General features: G+C 43.9%; 1 protein-coding gene across 3 annotated transcripts; it reads right to left on the reverse strand.

The window, feature by feature from the left end:
* Window positions 1-1,085: 1,085 nt before the first annotated feature.
* LOC121706116 (tubulin polyglutamylase ttll6-like) lies at window positions 1,086-19,448 on the reverse strand. Of its 3 annotated transcripts, XM_042087596.1 has the most exons (16): window positions 19,344-19,448; window positions 16,459-16,620; window positions 13,053-13,090; window positions 10,289-10,407; window positions 9,482-9,612; window positions 8,610-8,766; window positions 7,996-8,139; window positions 7,034-7,119; window positions 6,397-6,619; window positions 5,256-5,425; window positions 4,598-4,786; window positions 4,108-4,222; window positions 2,778-2,993; window positions 2,181-2,490; window positions 1,634-1,887; window positions 1,086-1,292 (listed from the first exon to the last, which is right to left on the reverse strand). In XM_042087596.1, exons 2-16 carry the CDS (start codon window positions 16,617-16,619, stop codon window positions 1,131-1,133), a joined length of 2,475 nt encoding a protein of 824 aa, XP_041943530.1. In that variant the 5' UTR covers window position 16,620; window positions 19,344-19,448; the 3' UTR covers window positions 1,086-1,130. The 3 variants fall into 3 exon arrangements, with proteins under 3 accessions (XP_041943530.1, XP_041943532.1, XP_041943531.1); XM_042087598.1 differs by lacking the exon at window positions 19,344-19,448 and having other exon boundaries at window positions 13,053-13,093; window positions 16,459-16,593; XM_042087597.1 differs by lacking the exons at window positions 16,459-16,620; window positions 19,344-19,448 and having other exon boundaries at window positions 2,778-2,987; window positions 13,053-13,093.
* Window positions 19,449-20,319: the final 871 nt, after the last annotated feature.

Consider the following 20,319-nt stretch of genomic DNA (forward strand, 5'->3'; position numbering starts at 1 on the left):
GTGATTTTTAATAGTTGAGTAGTCGACTATTTGACTAGTTAAAGTAACCCCTAGTGTGGATCATATCTTATCATCTGTCTGGACTCCACATACAGGTCATCACAGATTCCTTCTTGGCCATCTTGGTCTGCACTGTATAATAAATTGTGATCGGCATAGGCAGCAACTAACATTTGCTTGAATACTGTAATTTTTTGAGTATCTGTACTTTACGTTTTGGAAACTTATGCCTTTTACTCCACTTCATTTGAAAGACAAATATTGTGCTTTTGACTCCTGTACCTTTAAAATGAAGTACTCATTACTTGCAAACATAGCTTTGAAGTGATTTTTAATGGAATAATGCAATAGACCATATTCAAGTTCAAAGTACTTTCTTCATTTTGCTGATAGTTCAATTTCAACTTGGCATTCATGACGACAGATAACATGATGATAACATTTCTTTACCAGAACAATCGATCATGGTGAAATTGGAATGAAGTTAAACAATCACCTGACATTCACCTCATAGCTACATCTTAATGTTAAATAAACTACTAACAACTCAATTGAGTTATCCTGTTTTGTACTTGGCTGTGAAAATAAGATTTGTGAATAGAGATTATGAATAGCAATTTAAAGTGCATTGTTGCATCCAAAGTTTTCTTTTAACAGTAGCAAAGTTATGAAATCAGGTAAAATGTAAACAAAATAAGCATTACATGACACAAATTACTTACTCTTTTTACGTACTCTTTGACTCAAGTAATAATTTAACTCAGCAACTTTCACTTGTATTGGAGCAATATTTGACCAGGAGTATCTATACTTAAAAAACAGAATCGGGTACTTTGTGCGCCACTGATTGTGATTATGTGTGTACACAGTGACCTATTACGTGGTTTAGGCTACTAAGCACAGTGCTGCAGTAACATTGCATTTGAATGTACAGTGACAGTTATGGCTTTAAATACCCTCAGGAAAGGAGAGTCTAAGTTTGGATTTAGTTATATCATCTCTCACAGTAGCATTTGATGAGACATCTGAAAAAATCTCATTTGTAGTATACCTAGTGAACAGATTATAACATTGTTTACACTACACTTGGACAATCAATTTACTGAACTGTCTTCCTTACTGATGCAAGATCAGTAGCTCTCATAGGCAGTGTGCTCATGTTCTGTCAAGTGGGACTTGCTTCTGATTGGATGGCAAGTTTTCGGTTGTGTGGTCAGTGTTGTTTTCTCCATGCTGATTGGTCGAGAGAGCTTGGACAACTGGATAACGGTAGGATAGCATGGCCAGAGAGGCTGCAAAACAATGAAGTGTACTCTATTTAGGTATACAGATTTATTGTAGCTCAAATAATAAACTAGCATTGAGTGAATGATTAATAATCATAGAAATTGTGTAACATAACAATAATGGTACAGGAAGTTACAGTACATAGTGAGCCATCTGGAGCAGAGATTACTTAATCTACTGTACATCTATTGTGATATTTCAGTGTGTGTCTTTTTTATTCTCCTCATAAAGCTTGACTTATCTCTCTCTCTCACACACACACCCACTGGGATCCACACTCATCAACTCTGTAACTCCTTCCCCCTCGCCACCACACACTCCTCTCTTCTGCCGCTGCTTCACCTACCCCCACTGCAAACAGCCTACCTGGAGTCCTGTCACTTTGGCCCAAGACCTCGAGGAGCTTCAGGACGGTAGGGTGTCCATTGCGCTGGACCAGGGGGAGACGGTCCGATATGACACACAGGCCGGGGTTGGAGAAGTGTCTCTCTGGGGAGCGGGGCCGCGTCACCAGCCTCTTCCTGCTCGAGGGGAAGCCCTGCGTCTGAATTTCCAGTAGACTGACGTCCTTCAGAGCCACGTCTGCCAGAGATGCACTGGCTACAGCGGCAGAGAGGGCAGAAGAGAAAGAGAGGTAGAGAGAGAGAGAGAGAGAGAGAGAGAGAGAGAGAGAGAGAGAGAAGGGGGGTATACAAGGGGTGAGCTATTGTAGTTTCTAGTTTCTAGGCAACAACATAAAAAAAAAAAAAACTAAATTAGGGCAAAATCTAGTTTTTATGTCAGCTTAGCAAATGTCTGTTTACATCTCATTGTGATATGAAAGTATGTAAAGTAAGACACAATGTAACCATGATGGCATCAAAAAAAACTGTCCAGGAACAATCAATACACACCTCTACCCTTGGCAGTGCACTGGTTGGACAAAGCCACCTGGTGCTTGAAGCAGCTCAGGGACGAGGGGCATTTGGAGGGTAACGCCGGCAGTGCCACAGCTGGCACAGGTACCCTCAGCACAGGCCTGGACAGAGGCTGGACCCCCTCAGGTACCCTCAGCACAGGCCTGGACAGAGGCTGGACCCCCTCAGGTTTCTGGAGTTGGGCCTGGCAGTGGTCCCTTGGTGGGAACCTGTTGACAAGGTCCATCCTCTTCTTCAGCACGACCATCTTACCACATTTGGAGCAGTGGTCCACCAAGGTGTCTGGCTGTGGGCACGAGGTCATAGAGAAGTGAATGGGTAACATGCTATGCTAACAAAATATAAATTTACCATTTTAGACCGTAACATGGAATATGGAAACCATCTGGAAATCAGGATACTAATATTCAAGGAAGTTAGACTGTCCACAGCTGGTTAACATGGAGACATCTGGCACTGTAATTGCCAGACAATACTAGAGGAGAGCTAAAACTTGTTCATTGACTTGCAGAATATTTATAAATGCTCTAATCACAGTGTCTTTACTGTACAGTTCAGTGTGTCTTCACTCACATTGTTAATGAGTGAGTCCTCTGCCCTGCAGCACAGTCGGTCCACGATTTTAGACTGAGGGGTTCCTAAGAGCTGGTAGACCTTCTCCACTACCCCCAGCTCTTTCAGCCGACGAGACCTCATCTCTGAGAAAGGCAAAGACTTCTTTTCATCTTCCTCTTCCTCACCAGGCTTCACCTTCAGGTTGGGGAGGAACCGAAGAGGCCTTGACTGTTGCTAGGAGACAACAGCTTCATGGTGATTAACCCATAAGGGTGGATAGAAGAATGTAAGAATGGATAGGAGTAGAGACCGCATGTAGTATAGAGTAGTATAGAGACCGCATGTAGTATAGAGTAGTATAGAGAACGCATGTAGTATAGAGTAGTATAGAGAACGCATGTAGTATAGAGACCGCATGTAGTATAGAGTAGTATAGAGACCGCATGTAGTATAGAGTAGTATAGAGACCGCATGGAGAAATGAAAAACAACAAGACCAACCTCTGCTAAATCAACCTTTCTGAAGGACTTGTCAGTAGGCCCTTTCAGGCCACATGAACTCACACATAACACTTAAGCATATGAGTAGCAAAAGTTAAGTAAAATGTTTGTCACACCCACACATATGTCTTTCCACCAGTCTCACAAATGGCAACACTAACCAACACAACGCAAGATGCTGGAGAGGGGAAGAACCGAATGCCCCCGTGAGAAAGAAAGAGTGCTCTCTGTACCGAGCTTGCTGGTGAGGGAGTGTTTCGCAAAAATAACATGACGTCTCACATAAAGTTTAATTGGATAGAGCTGTAAAAAAGTGCAACCACAACACAAGACAACAGAAAGATTAGGCAGACTGCTTCAGATCATTTGCAGATGTGTATGGTCTGCAAACCTTCCAAAAGGAAGATGAAAATCTGGCCATCACGGCTTCATCATCTCCAGCACTGATCGGGTTGTTTGGAAATGATTATATGTACACACGGACAAACAAAATACATACACACTCCCACTCACATACACATACCCAAAACCATTTGTGTGCACACAGACCCCTCACTGTTTAAAAGAACCATAGAGGCTACGGCAGTTGTGATAACAGTAGCGTGTATAAAATAAATGCATAATACACTGGAGGTCAGCATGTTTGCATGCCCATAAGTGATTTCAGAGATTCATACTGTCTCCAACTGCTCATTACTATTACAAGGAATTACAGAGAATGGCTGTAGCGGGAGTGTGCATAATGTGTGTGTGTGTGTGTGTGTGTGTGTGTGTGTGTGTGTGTGTGTGTGTGTGTGTGCGCAATCCAATAGCACGGGAAGCCACCATGTTTGACGTGGCTGACTCACGCTACAGCACTGCCGTCGGCCCTTGGGTTGGCTTCTCTCCCCAGCAGACTCGCCCAGAGAACAGGCCTTCTTCCTCTTCTGACCCTGCCTCTCCTGGATCTCCAGCAGCTGCTGTCTACACACACATATGGGGGCACACACACACATATACACAAACATGCCCACATGCACACACACACACACACACACACACACACACACACACACACACACATACATAGATTGACACACACACACACACATACATACATACATACATATACACATGCATACATACATACATAAACATACAGACTTGATCAACAATATATGTGTGTATAGGTATAATAATTTGAGTATAGATATGGTATGGGTGCAGATATGAACATTTAAATAAATAGATGAGTATTTGTGTGTTAGTTTGTGCATGTGTCTTTATACATGCATGCGTTTCTGTGTGTGTGTGTGTGTGTGTGTGTGTGTGTGTGTGTGTGTGTATGTATTATCCCACCTAGCACACTTCTCTCGTGCACGTGAGGCGACGGTTTCCTGGAAGAGGGAGCCTCCATGCTGGAAGAACTTATCGTAGTCACTGGCGTTGGGCCGAGGGAAGATGCGGCGGTAACCACCCAGGTGCTGGTCCTCATAGGCCAGGGCACGCTCCATACTATTGGCCTGCCTCAGCTGCTGCAGGCGGTTCCTAACACACACACACACACACACACACACACACACACACACACGCACACGCACACGCACACACACAATATAATGTGGACACTAACACAGATTTTAAGAAATATATTAGAGCAAAATGTTAGATAAATAAGCCTTTTTGTGCGCACTAAAGAGATCTTACATCTTTTTCTTCAATTCATAAAAATGGAAGTAAAAACAAATGTGAAATGTGTGCATTTAAATTTGTGTTCAGTGTATGTCTGTATTTGTGTGTGTGTGTGTGTTTGTGTGTGCGTATGTGTGTGTGTGTGTGTGTGTGTGTGTATGTTTGTGTGTGTGTATGTGTGTGTATGTATATGCGTATGTATGTGTGTGTGTGTGTGTGTGTGTGTGTGTGTGTGTGTGTGTGTGTGTGTGTGCGTATGTGTGTGTGTGTGTCTGTGTGTGTGTGTATGTGTATATGTGTGTGTGTGTGTGTGTACACACCTCACCTCACGTCTCGGGGCTGTAGTCTGTCGGTGAGTCTGCGTTTCTCCTCCTCGCGAGTCTGCTTGCGGTTGCACGCTCCCAGGTTGATGAGCACCAGCGTGTCATACAGCATTTTGTCCTTCACCTCCCGGTCCAGCCGAGAGTCAGTGGTGAAGCTAGGAGAATGGTTCACCTACACACACATGAACACGCGCATGCGTGCGCACTCTCACACACACACACACACACACACATACACATACACATGAACACACGCACACACACACACACAAATGCTGTGATCCAGAGATAAACATTTTCATTCCAAAGTCCTATAATTATGACTCTAACCATACACACACACACACCACACACACACACACACACACACACACACACACATATGCACACACATGAAACACACATATACACCAGTGACTTCATCTCATAGATTTACTTACTAACAAACAAAATGATACATACATATTGACAAAACCTCCTTCACCAAAAACACGCCTTCCATTTCACAGAGAGAGAAAGACACACAAACACGTGGGTTCCATGCTGCTAGTCATAGTCTATATAGAAGCTATCTATAGTCATTGGGGATTCTCCACAATGTCTTCAGGGACAACTTAAAATCTCTTCTTATCGACTTACAACCTATAATTGGTCCAAGTCTGAACTTTAAGTCTTTAATAACATGTCAGGAACTTAGTGAGGGCTCAACTACATGCATTGTTTTTTTTCTGAGACTGTGGAATTACATGGTTATATGGTTTATGCATAAATCTGTATCCATCCACTTCAACCACTGTTTGTCTCCTCTACACAATGCCTGCTTCTCTGTGTGGCCCAAAAACATTACCAGGTTTGTGAAGAGAATATTCCATCAGAGTATTTCCCACACACAACAGCAGTCCTTTCATATAGCTTCTTAAGTGATGGGAAGGGGGTGGGAGACAGGGCAGGAGGGAGCCGTGTTCATGTGTATGGAATATGGTATGGACGCTCTAGACAGTCCGCCAAAGCGCCCCACTCCATGTCTGTTTTTATCCTTTCACTCCACTTCTGACCCCCCCTTTGGATGATGAGGAGCTTTACTTTGAATTGGGAGGTATCCCTCATAATCCCCTCTCCTCCGGATACATGCCCTTTATGTACCTCCAGCACCCAGGGCTTGAGCCTGTGGTCCAGCAGCACGTCAAAGCCCAGAATCTCGAAGCAGGCACCCGATCCACAGGCAGTGTGGCGGGGGAAGCAGGTGTTGTAGCTGTGCTTCAGCTCCGGGTGGGCCGCAATCAGGGCCTTGATCACCACGTCCTCAATATCGACCCACACCTGCCCGGTGTCACAGCAGAGGGACTCCAACACCGTCGACAACTTTCTGTCCAGAGGGAAGGGGGAGAGAGAGAGGTTGAAAAGTTATTTTAGGGGTTGATTGGTGTTGAAAAACAAGGGAAAGCCTACTGATTATATAAGTGTATTATCATACACTTTTGCCATGCAGACATATTATGGTTTTAAAGCATAGCTTAGCTTATTTGACAAGTAGTGCTCATAGCATCTACAGGTAAGCTAGCCATTTGTATTGTCAGAAACACCCAATACATACTTCATAACTGTGCAAAATAAGTGTTCCGTTTAAAGTGTGCACAGCTACAGCTATGGTTACAACATATTTTATCAGTACGGACACACAGACCCAGCGATGAAATGTTTCTGTGGAGTACAGTTACTGTGTGCGTGTTTATGAAGGTGTCATGATGACGACCCTGTCACCAAGCATGTCCAGACTCACCTTTTACTCCCAGACAGCTCGTCCCGGACAAAGTTCTCACTGTGTTTGTTGATGGCATAGTTGGTCAGATGCATACATACGTTTTGCTGTGAGAGGGAGAGAAAGGCAGGGGTGGGTTGGGGGGGGGGGTTAAAGACAGTTAGATAGATAGAAAGATAGATAGAGGGAAACAGAGAGAGATTTCAAAAGAGAGACAGAGATATCAAGAGAGGGAGGGAGGGAGAGAGAGAGAGAGAGGATGAAAAGGGACAAGATGACAGGACTGGAATGTTAATGGCATGTGTACTGTATGTATACTGCGTTATTGCCAGTGGGGAGCCTCTTTTATGGACGCAGTAAAATCTACTATGTGACCTTGGCCTATGTTGGCTGACGCCTCGTCACTTCCTCATCCAGCCATACAGATGGAGAGATAGAAGAGGGGAGGACGAGAGAGAGAGGTGGACTCTAACCTCTCCACTCTCACGGTTAGGTAATACACACTAGCCCGGTCAGCTGTTGCTACTCATGCACCCTCTGTTACAACTGGTGCGCACATCTACATACATAGCCTACTTGACACTTCATATGAACATTTCGTGTAACCCCCCCCCCCCCCACCACCACACACACACACACACTGTCCACCTATAATCCCCATGGATGTCTCTGATCTGCTGTAAAGCTTCATCACATAGCACCAGTAGCTAGGAAAGGGATGCCTAGACTGTCTTATGACTGACATCTGTAGCTCACATTCTAACATCCTATCCATCAGGCGGATGGACATTGACAGTGTGTCCATACACATCCAAATAAACTACTTCTACCAATCTAGATCCTTGTAAGCGTCTACCATTTTTCAATCCATTCATTTCATTTGTCCATCTTGTTATTGATCTATTCTCTCTCTCTCTCTCTCTCTCTCTCTCTCTCTCTCTCTCTCTCTCTCTCTCTCTCTCTCTCTCTCTCTCGTGTCTCACCAGGTTGTTGTTGTTGGGGTGGATGTACTGGCTGGTGCAGAAGCGAGCCAGGCCCTCCTCATACAGGAAGATGCTCAGGGGGTGGCACGAGGTCACCAGCACATAGATGCGAAGGTCGAACTTGAACCCATCCAGGACAAACGGCTTGACGGGGGACAGCAGAGGGGTCAGTGCCAGAACTAAGAGATGACAACTTCAACATCCGAGAACCATTTGGTTTTCATGGGCCTGTTTTGTGATACCAGTACCGTAAAGGAGTCTATTGTCTTAGAATATCTAGTCCTCTATTGGGGTTATCACTACCTGAAGAATGTTTAAAAGGGTGCACTTAAGTTTTCTGCTATTGCAATGGTGTTTTCACTGCTAGTCATAAATCTGGTTTCATTTTAACATGGCATCTTGGTATGATAACTCATGAGATCTTTAAAATGCTCTCCTGCTTGTGTTAAAACACTCAACCTTCAACGCTTGTTTCAAGTTCCATTGCTTCTGTTGTTGTTTCCTGTATTGACCTGTGTATATATACATTATCCCTGTAACCATAGGAGCAGGCTGCATGAAACATAACATAGGTGATCCTTTTGGCCACAAGTGAGTTGCAGCAGGAGCCTCACCCGAGACAGGTACACTTGGCAGATCATGTGTTCTCCGGGAGGGATATCTTTGGCGGACCTGGTGAGAAAGATTCCCCTTCCCTGGCTGCCAGACTCAGGCTTGCAGATGTAGGTTTTGTGCTTCTTGGACCTAGCATATGCCTGGAGGTCACTGTAGCTGTGGAGAGATGGGAGCCACCAGACAGGAGTGTGTTTATTGTGTCTGTCTGCCTGTCTGTCTGTCTGTCTGTCTGATTGCTATAATTGTCCTCTGTGGTATGTGGGCCAAAAAGACTGTATTACAAACCAGTTTGTATGCTGAATGTAGAAAGCAAAATGACAGACACACATACACAAACTCATTCTCATTCTCAAACAATCTCTTTCTTTCTCACATACTTGTTCCAAGATTTCCACCCAATTTCACAGTCAACATTCTGCTATGTCAATTCAAGCGACACATTATTATGGTGCAGAGATTCGCACAAGTAAATGTAATCTATGGGGGAGGACCATAACATAAGTCATTTCATCACACTATATGTACTCTACATGAACATTGGTGATGAATCCAAAACTTTCGAATGAACTGAATTTCATGACTTTTCCAGGACTGGAAAATGGGACTTAAAAATCCCATGATGTGTCTTTCACACACACACACACACACACACACACACACACACACACACACACACACACACACTTATATGCTTATACACTTATATACTTATATAGACACACATGCTTTCTCTTCAACACACACACACACATACGCAACACACACACACACAACACACACACACACACAACTCACTCACTCACTCACTCACTCACTCACTCACTCACTCACTCACTCACTCACTCACTCACTCACTCACTCACTCACTCACTCTGCGGGGAGGCACCAGGTACGAGGGAAGATGTTGTAATCCTTGGGGAAACATTTGAACATGCGATTCATGTTCCTGGCTAGCAGGTCCTTCCGGCAGATCTCGATCATCCCTGGGAAATGGTTGATCTTCTGGAAAGGGACAAAAGAGTCACACACAATGACCTTCAGTCACGTTTATCATGTTTTAACTTATCTCCCGTAGCCATCTAGTACATCCTGTCAGCCATCAGGTAAGTAATTACTCAACACTCAGCCAGCAATTAGGACATTTCCCATATTCACAGGGTCAATTAGATATGGGGCAACAGCAATGTTGAAGCTGATTTTTACGGAAGATAACGTTTAAAACACAACTATCAGAAGAGTGGGGCACTTCCTCTGAGTGTGTGTGTGAGTGTGTGTGAGTCTGTGTGTATGTGTGTGTGTGTGTGTGTGTGTGTGTGTGTGTGTGTGTGTGTGTGTATGTGTGTATATGTGTGTGTTTGTGTTTGTTAGTGTGTGTGTGTGTGTGTGTGTGTGTGTGTGTGTGTATGTGTGTTTCTCTCCGTCTCTAATTATTTATCTTGTCTATCTGTTTATCCATCCATCTCTATCTCATACTTTCCTGCCAGAAGTATCTTTCCGTCAGTACATCTCTATTATACATGCAATGTGTTCATCCCTGACACTGGGTCCCTTTAACCTACATACAGTTACCCTACTTCCATCAGCTCATGTCTTTTTCTGTAATTTACATTTTTATGAATGCTATTTATTTTAATAGCTGCAATGTAATTTGGGGAGGCAGGTACAAGCGATGTGGCACCTGGTAGCCTTTGATGTCCATTAGTCTCTCCAGAGAGACGGTGAGATCAGTCCAGTAGACCGTCCACTCCTCGCCCTCCAGCGCCTCTCTCAGGCCAAAGCGGGATGCTGCACGCCTGACTGAACAACAGACAAACTCAATGTGATGTAAACCTTAAACCTTTGACAATCAGTCAAATTTGGGGAAAAGGCACAACCATACATCATCAGTGTATTTTCCAAAAGTTCTTCATTCACTGTGGGTTTGCAGAACTTGTTTCAGACCCAAAATACCAGGCTTTATTTCCCGTGCATTGTTTGGATTCACATGCTGCATTGTCCAAACACGATCATGGAGAGAAGTAGCAGCTGGTCCAATGGGCAATAATCACAGCATGCATTACAATTACTTGCTGACTCTAGCTAGTTATCTGCAAAATAGAGCTGAATTAGAATGGATGATTTCACTCCAGTGGGTAATTCATATTAGTCTCTAATTAGTACTTTAAGGCAGGGGGTTGGCAGTATGCTGGAGTACAGGCAGGTTGTGGTTAGTTATCAGCCTACTGGCCACTGAAATGCATTTATATAATAGGTAGATTCTGGTTTTGAATCTACAATATAATGAGTAATACTCTTAACTTTTTAGTGAGCTGCAGTGTGAGCATAGATGTGTTTGGAAGCTCAGTTTCTATGACTACAACCTATTCAATAATCATATCCATTTGCAATGCATTGTTGACCGGGGGGATATAAGTGAATATAGAGAGATAAGAACCAGTGAAGTATTTAAAGGATTGTTCCAAACTAGCACATACAGAAGAAATACTTATCTTGAGCTGTGTATGATGGGGCAATGGTTGGATGTGGGATTTTTATCTATCTATCTATCTTTTATCTCACTGAAACACCAGTTACCCCTTATACTATAATGCAGTATAGTATAACCATGATATTTCCCTGCCCACAATGTATCTCCATAATCATAAGAAAACATTTGTCTACATAAATTATTTTATATATAATAGCTTGATTGACATGAACTAGTGAAATAAACACAATAGTTTGATTGACAGGTTTGATTAGAAAGAGCTGTTTGGTGATATAGCAAAATAGCTATGCTATTTGAAGTACTAATTTGAGCAATTACTAATTAGAAATCTAACATAAAAATACTATGATAACAATAAGAAAAAGTATTCAATTATTAACGTTTCTAAATATCATTGTTTTGGTTCTCATTAAAGAATTGGAGCCATGTATCCAAATGACTGCGACGAAACTCAAACGGGAATCCATCGTTGACTCCGTTTCATGGGATGTGGAAAAGCCGTCGCTGTGTCTTTGTGTGTGAAATGAATGGGCCGACAACTCACAATGACTCATGTGTTAGGCGCTCACACTGATGCTTTTGTGTCATCTGAATGTGCGTTTTATTTGTGGCTTTATTTAGTTTCCCGTTCACACTGTAAAAACTAATGTTTTTGAACTGGTGCGAAACTGACATTTTCGTACAAGAGAGAGAGAGAGAGAAAAAAAGAGATCCATTCAAAAATGTGGCTGTGAGACCTTCCTTACAACGATTCTTAGTCCCAAAAGTACCGCTAAACATGGGTTCTAACACATTTACTATGACTAAGACACAGACGATAAATATAATTGTGTGGTTTATGTGTTTGCTGTGACTGAACCTCTCCACATGAGACTGTTACACAGCATCACATCTCTTGAAGTTTGTGTATAGTCGGCGGTTTCCTCTAACATGGTTGCTTGTTTACTTTTGAGGAGGTGGTACGCGTAGACCCGTGCTGTGGGCAGTTGACAGGCACGTTTATGGGGACATGGAGCCGGGTGCGCCAGTGTGGTTTTGTTTGTTAGCGTGGATGTGGACTCCACATTTAATGTTTATGTGCAGAGGCTTCCACATTACATTATCACTGTGTACTCTGGTGTGCGTGCTTCTATGAATGTGTGTATGTGTATGCTTAAATGTGTGTGTGTCTGTGGGGGGGTGGGGGGTGATGTGTGTGTGCACATGTGTATGCGTGTGTGTTTGTGTGCACATGTGTGCATCTGCATGTGCATGAGGGTGCTGCGCTTGTGTGTCCATGTGTGTGTGTGTGTGTGTGTGTGTGTGTGTGTGTGTGTGTGTGTGTGTGTGTGTGTGTGTGTGTTTGCCTGTAAGCTGCACATGGCATGTCTTGAATGCAGAGTAGGCTACCCTGTGCCTGCCAACGAGACACGCCACAATTTTATGGACCCATGTGGCCGGCATGGAATTTCTCATGGTCCTAAAGCCCATCCAACTAATTTCTAAATTCTTGACAAGGGAATGGTTCTTTGTCTCACAGGATATCATTTGAGGTCCTTCTACTGCTGTATCCAAGCTTAAAAGCCTATCACTCAAAATAATTAATATTAATATACCAAGAAAGGCATTTTTATATACACTGCTGGATTCGAACCCAGGTCCCAGTGCGTACTTGAACCTGAATGTGATATGGACGCTGCAGCCTCTTACACTACAGCCTCCCTGACATAAAGCCATTTTAAAGGAGTCAAGTTTAAATATGTGTCAATATACTGTTTTACACACATAATGATATACCAGCATATTGATATACTGAAGAAATTTCTCATAATATGTTATCATTTCAGGTCATTTTTTTGGAATAATTTACTTCATAGGAAAGGATATTTGGGGTCATTGTGTGTGTGCATGTGTGTGCGTGTGTGTGTGTGTGTGTTTGTGCATGTGCGTCTGTGTGTGTATGACTGACACTCACCGCTTTCAAACTTGCAGTTGGTGAGGTTGATCCACAGTCATCTGAAAGAGAACAGACACATGGACAGCTGCGCGTCTCCAAATACCTCACAGCACCACGCCGGCCACCTGGGGTCGGCAATGCCACCCACGTCCACAGTGGCTACCAAAAACCACAGGCCTGTTTTCTAGACATCTTCTCCATTGGGAATGACATCCCATTGTCACATCATCATCATTATATCCATAAACTATCGTTGTAATTATCGCTTGTGTCACTGAGATCCTCTTCACTGACGCTTTTGTCCAAAACCATCTATATATCCCCATCATAACATTGTTTATTAGCCTAGGTGTTTACATAATAGGCCCTACACATTCACATTATTTTAATTTCTCTTGCAGCAGAAATAGGAGTGGATTGTAGAGCGGCCCTTTCATCTGGACACCGTCCTATTCCATTAAATTGTCAGCAGCACTAAACCCCGCTCATCATTTCTCAGCCTGTTCGTTTGGCACCCAGAGCTCTGCTGGATTCATCTCCTGAGGCTCAAAACTGTCTGCGTGTCATCTGATGTCATTCCAGAAGGGAGTTATTTCCCTGGAGCCTCACAACCAGACGGCTGGAGCTTAGCTTAATTAAAGTGTCTCTACTGCCACCTACTGGTTGGGAACTAAACAGGGGGGGGGGGGGGGGATCCTGCAAGAGCCTCATCATTTCCCCCAGTGAGTCTCCACCCACCCCGTTCATCTCGGAGACTGTGAGCAGTCTCAGTGTGCCGTAGGGCTGGAATGTGTAAACCAGCGGACACCACCAACCCACCAGCCCATTGGCCCACCACCACCACCGCGCTCAGCAGCCCAGCAACCACGAGCACACGCCACATAACAGGCAGACACTGGAAACAGAGACAGAAGGACTGGGGAGAGAGAGACACACTCCCTCACTTGCGGATTATCCTTGCAGATGGTGAAATAAAGAATTAGAAAAACTACTGTCATTACATAATTCATGGGTCAGTGAGTGAGTGAATTAAACAGGCAAATGAATGGATCGATGGATGCATAGATGAATTGATGAATCATTAGTAGGCACATTAATGAGGAGATAGATAATAAATAAATGAGATAAATCTGACTTAAAAAAAAAAAAGATGAATAAAATATCAAATGAAATAGTTGGGAGTATCATGTTTGCGGCTGCTGCCCAGTAAAATTCATACACCCTGAACCGTAATTAAGCAGTGGGGCAATTTGACTTTCCACAGTCGCAGAGAACAGACTCTTTAAAGAGGCACTGCCGCTTGTAAATGGCATCTGAGCCCTCCCGCGCTCACCCGCTCTCGGTCTCGCCCGCGCCCTCCTCGCCACCATGCCATTCACACGCCGCCCATAACCACTCCACCACTCTGCCAGTAAACGAGAAGGTGCGCGGCGCAGAGCGCAGCAAAGGAATCCGCCATAAAGAGGACCTTGTTGAGGACGTCGACTGTCGTACAAGCTGCAGAGTCCTCCTCAAGGCCTCTGGCTGCCGGCTGGTATGGGAGATATTTTTTTACTGGGGTGCCCGGGGGGGGGGGGGTTACTCTGAGCCAGATCAGGGCCAAACCTGTGCCGTATCAGCAGGCTGGAGCCAGTGGCAGCTACTCGCCTGGGAAGATCTATGGACTGTGAACATGACAGCAGAGTCCACACGGTCTCAGGTGCTTAGTGAGAAACCGCTGTCTGGGGGTTTATGTGACTCGTAACAGACTGTCACTACTGGTCATTTGGTTCCCGGTGACATTTGACTAACAGCAATTACCGGTAAAATAGAATTCCTCATACAAACAGGATTATAACACACTTAAAACACAAGCCATGTCCTTGGCAATGTGCAAATGATAAACAAGTCTGACGACAGGGACATCATAGGACAAGACACAGACAATACAAACACACACAACTACACACACACAAACAAACACACACTAACACACACACAAATGAGGATATTCACGCACACACAGGACGACGCCACCTAGCTCAGCGCTGCATTCTCCCAGGGTTCAGTCCCACGACCCCCCTGAAGCAGGAGCAGAGATCAAACAGGCGCCCTGTACACAGTTTTTGTTTTTTTTACCATTCATTTGTGAGCCACCTCTGTGTGTTCATGTGTGCATGTATTTGTGTGTGTGTGTGTGTGTGTGTGTGTGTGTGTGTGTGTGTGTGTGTGTTTGCATGTGTGGAGGGGCTCACAGATCCTGGGCAGGGCCTGACAGCAAGGCAAGAGGTCCCAGGCGGTAGCAGAAAGGGCCCTAGCTAGTTTTATGGACAGGTACTGTAACCAGAGACCGGGTGGTGCTGGCTACCTCCATGTCGCCCACTGTCTTTACAGACAGCCAGCTGCTCATAACCACACAGATGCCTTCAGGGCTCAGACCCCCTACACCCAACCCAAAGAACCTCCACCTTCCACATACCACAACTCCCTCTCTCCCCCACCTATCTACCCTCCCCAAAACCACAGGACACTCTTCCCACTGCCACTACCTTGACAATTACTAAAAGCAAGGACTGACTCAGAAGACTGCAAACCCGTTAACCTGTCACCTACCTCAATGTGACTTTGTGCAAGTTCTGTGTGTTTTGTGATTTGAGTGAATTGCTGCTGCAACACCGCAATTCCCCATGTGGATCAATAAAGTAATCTATCTATTGAAACGTACTGTATATCATGTTTTTTGTCAGCTGGAAAGGTAAGAGATTAGAGCTAACACATGTTTGTGCTTGTGTGTTCCTCTCACTCTATTTCTGTCTGTCACTTCTCTCTTTCTTTCTCACTGTGTGTGTGTGTGTGTGTGTGTGTGTGTGTTTGTATGTTCACTAATGTGCATTTTTGTGTATGTCTTCCTGTGCACATTCCTTTCGGCGCTGTAGGTTGCAGTAACTGGCGTGGTGTGAAAGCCATTTCTCCGGGTGGTCATTATAATGTCCTAGAGAGAAGGACCTCATGTCTGACCTCCCGTCTGATTCAGTAGCCCAGTGGAAAAAGCCCTCAGGCATAAGCCAGCCAATCAAACGTCTAATAGAAACCTACTACAGATTCTAGTCAATCACACGTCTAGGAGAAGCCCCTGGCAATTCTCAGCAACTCATCCATCAGAGAGAGCCTTCTATCATAAGTTCCAGCTAATCACAGGTCTGAAATAGCCTGGTCACAATTTGAGCCAATCACAGGTCTGAAAGAACCTTCCAGCATCCAGCCAACCAATCTATCTATCAATCAAGCCAATACCAACATCGCATCATGTGTGGGAGGAGGGGGATTAATAGTACATACCAGCATTGTCTACAAGGCAGGACGGGGGAGTTTTTCTGTCATTTATACAGTGTTTGTACCCTAACAAAAATGGCAAGAGGGTTTAAAGAAAGGACGTGTGCAGTACCTCTTCTTTTTCTTCTTCATCTTAGCGCCCTCTGTCTGTAGGGAGGTGGTGGTGCTGGGGGTAGCAGCATCAGGTATGGTGGCCTCCAACTCCCCAAGCTTGCTCCCACTGACAACGGGGAAGCATGACTCCTTTTCTCGGGAGACTACAGGTGGCCACATTCTACAGGGAGGGAGAGAGAGAGAGAGAGAGAGAATTATACAGACATTTACATTTACATAGGAAAGGAAAATATTTTACCATTCCAGGGCAAACCTATATAAATCTCTCCTAATATTTAGTTCACATCTTCTTATCTATTTTATCCAGACAATAATGAAAATGGTTAGTGTATGTTTATGAGTGAAGTAGTAGGCTATATAATAACTCAACGAAGCACAGTTCAGCGGAGGTTTCAAACAGTTTACTGAATGAGCAAATTTTGTACATGGGCATATTTTGAATGTAAATTCAAATGCAACAAAAGAGACCTTGGTCACTACTACAAACCATGCCAATGACACTAGTACAAACTATTACGACACCATGCACTACTTTATACCACTACAATACAACAAATGTAAACAGCTTTAAATAAGCCTTACACACAAATCTTACACACAACAACCATAAAGCAACAGTCAATGTCAGATTGAAACAGTTAGCCACTGCACCTTCCGGCATGTCTACCACCGTGTTTCAGAAGTGTAAACAGTGTGGCAAGTGTGTGTGGTAAGCCGCAAGCTCACGCTGCCCCCGTTGCAAACGCTGTAAAAAGCTCACGTTATGAGCGTGGGCGCATCAAAGGGCACGCGTGCTAACAAGCAAGAGGTGTTAAAGTCTGTGGGTAGCACTCGTTATGACAAAGACATGTTAGGGCACTTCACAGTGTTTGGCATTGCCCTTCAACTTCAATCGGCCTTAAATGCACGGGAAACCGCATTCAGCGAGACTGAAGTTGTGGCAGTTGTGGTATGGATGCTGCCCTCTAGCTTTCAGCGGTGCACAGCTTTCACCAGTGTCATGCAGAGAAAGCTTAACTATTCAAAACAAATAGCTATCAGTCTGTGTGTGTGTGCGTGTGTGTGTGTGTGTGTGTGTGTGTGTGAGTGTGAGAGAGAGAGAGAGAGAGAGAGAGAAAGAGAGAGAGAGAGATGTGGTTTATGAAGATGTGGTTTATAAACAGGTAAAAAACTAAATTACACCCAACCTTCATGGTGTAACATGACTATTGCTTCTATCTAAAGCTTTTTTGTGTGCCTATAACCGAGTCTGGATATTTGGTTTTGGATAAGCAACCCACTAACTGCAGATCATTAAATGCTTTTATGGCAGCTGGTGCCTGCACGGTTTACCTTACAACCTAGACAGTGTGCTTCAAAGTCTGTACATACAAACCCAAGACACAGAAGACAACCATAAAGACATGTCATTCACATGTTTGCCATCCCAGACCAGAGCAAGCAGAGCAGTCTGGCCCAGATCTGGCATGCATCTGTCCGACCTGCGCCAGGATCAAGGCCGGATGTGGAGCAGAGTGCTCTGGGTATTGCTCAAGTTGAGTGGGTAGGACAAACAGCGCATCCCTTTCTTCTTGAGGCCACACAGTAAACTTCTCACATTGATGACATAGTGTTTGCTGACTTTGAGCTGTTAACATTAACAATTAGCCTCAACTAAAACCAAATGTCCCACAAAAAAGCGCAACATCTCAAAGAAAAGCTGAGGCACACAGGAGAAGCATTAGAGATGCACTGCCCTGTTTTATGCCTGTTGTTGTCAACTACTCATGACTGTACGATGACACAGCACTTCAAAAAGGGTTGTAAACACCTAAAAGACAATACAATCAGACAATAATAAAATCTTGATTAGCAAATATCTGTCCATTGTCTGTGTGTGCCACACTTTAAACATTCAAATTTCTTTTCAACTCTCTTGACGGTCTCACTCACTACCATAAACACTCAATCACTCTCTCACTAGCACACTCACACCCATCAAACAAACACACACACACACACTCTGAGAGACACACAGACAGCTGGCTTTAGTAATGTGAGATGAAAGAGCAGAATTAAACAACTAAACAATCACAGTTCTACCGACCGCTTGCCATTCTGGGTCAATAGCAGTTTACAGGCCTCTCCTCTTTACTCATAGACCAAACATTCTAATTCCATGAACACAATGACAGCTAACAGCACTAGGTCGCTCTGTACGTAACACATTTAAGCCTGCCCCTTGTCAATCATCCGGTCATGATTGCTGTCACATGGGTGAAGATGTTGTGGAGCTCCTAATCACTAATCTAATCATGTTTGGAAACACAGGGAGGGCCCTGAGAGGAAATCTGCCCCTGCAGCCTCCCGGGTATCAGCTTCACTCAGTACAGTGCACACAATGGTCACTTACACTATCTCGTCTATGGCCTGCAGAGTCCTTGACAGGGATTGGGTTCCATTTTGAGTCTTTACTTTCCAGCGCTTACTCTTGTGTTGACACAAGATCACAAGTGGAAAGGGGGAACACAAGTTCAGAGGTGCTATAGCCTAACATATTTTTCTTTGCGTCTATTTTGATTGAGAACAAAATGGCTATCAAGATAATTATTGGACTAATTTCCCTACATCTACTGCACATACAATATATTAAACAGCTCATATGTTAGCCTATAAGGTAAGTCTATAAACACAATTAATTGCTAAGATTATGCACATATTTGCAGATAAACCTCTAGAAGATGTTCAATGAGGGGGAAACTTTGTAGCCCCATCCTTACAGTAGCCTAGCCTAGTCTACTTTGAAACATTGTCATATAGGCTAGAAGCTCAAAGAACTCTAAACCCCATCCTTACTAAAATACATTGTATGATATTTACTTCATGAGAAGTTGTTTATGTTACCTTTATTGGCTGTCAACCATCACTTTCGACGTCAGGTGTTGCAGACAGCTGGTCCCAGCCAAAGCCATGGCAGCCAGATTGAGGGAGCGGTCACGTTAACTGCAGTGTGATGAATAAAATGATACGGTGTTTGTGAGACGTTCTACAAAGGAAGCGATGGTTACCATGGTTGCTGTGGAACTATTAGCGCTGTCACAGGGGGGCTTCTTCAATTACATCACTGATCTTATTTCACGCGATAAAGGTCATTATCGCTCACGTTTGACTTGATCCGGTTTATTCCATTGGATAGGATGACGCGAAAGAACTAAGGAGACAAAGTCAGAAATATTAAGATATGCACAGATAGGTATCCATAATGTGTATGCCTGCTGTTACACTCCCTCAGCCACCGCACCATCCTTGCTGTTTGATAGCCTAGTTGATAGGCTGTTGATAGTTAATATGTATTTGTTGTTTAAAATGCAGCGGGAGGTCAGTTTAAGATGTTAAGTTGGTAGGCTAGGCTACACGGATGTGTGAGGACACCTGATCTGCGAGCATGTAACTTCAACACCCTCTGATCCAAAGAAACAGCAGTCATGATTCCAGAGGCGCTCAAATGACCTCTTTAGAAAATCAACAGGCTTCGACAAAAGGGGGCGGTGTTGAGCTGAGTTCAAAGAGTTTAAGACGTCAGGGCAATGTCTAGGCTACTATCTGCAATTTGGAATGATTGATTCCATGATAACCTATGTTTCCTACTGATTTCGAGATAAAGGCAATTTGTTGAATATCTATTCACTTTTTGTCTGATAGGCTTGGAAGACGAGGTGAGTTAGATGATGAAGCACTGAAAAAATAAAGTTTCCTGTGACAACATTCAACATCCAAAAAAAAAGAATGTTAGCTTTTTTAGCTGGCCCTGTCTAGGCATTAGCTGATTTGAATCACTGAAGGTGCCACCCCACTCAGTTGCTTTTACTCAGTTGGCTGT

This window comes from Alosa sapidissima, chromosome 3 (assembly GCF_018492685.1).
Source record: "Alosa sapidissima isolate fAloSap1 chromosome 3, fAloSap1.pri, whole genome shotgun sequence".
Lineage (NCBI taxonomy): Eukaryota > Metazoa > Chordata > Actinopteri > Clupeiformes > Clupeidae > Alosa > Alosa sapidissima.

Coding starts and splice junctions, on each gene's coding strand:
- LOC121706116 (XM_042087596.1), bottom strand. CDS start 16,619: ATGTGGCCACCTGTAGTCTCCCGAGAAAAGGAGTCATGCTTCCCCGTT. Junction 9,613..10,288: donor TGGACATCAAAGGCTACCAG/GTGCCACATCGC, acceptor GTCCCTTTCCAG/AAGATCAACCATTTCCCAGG. Junction 5,426..6,396: donor TCAAGCCCTGGGTGCTGGAG/GTACATAAAGGG, acceptor ATGTGTGTGTAG/GTGAACCATTCTCCTAGCTT.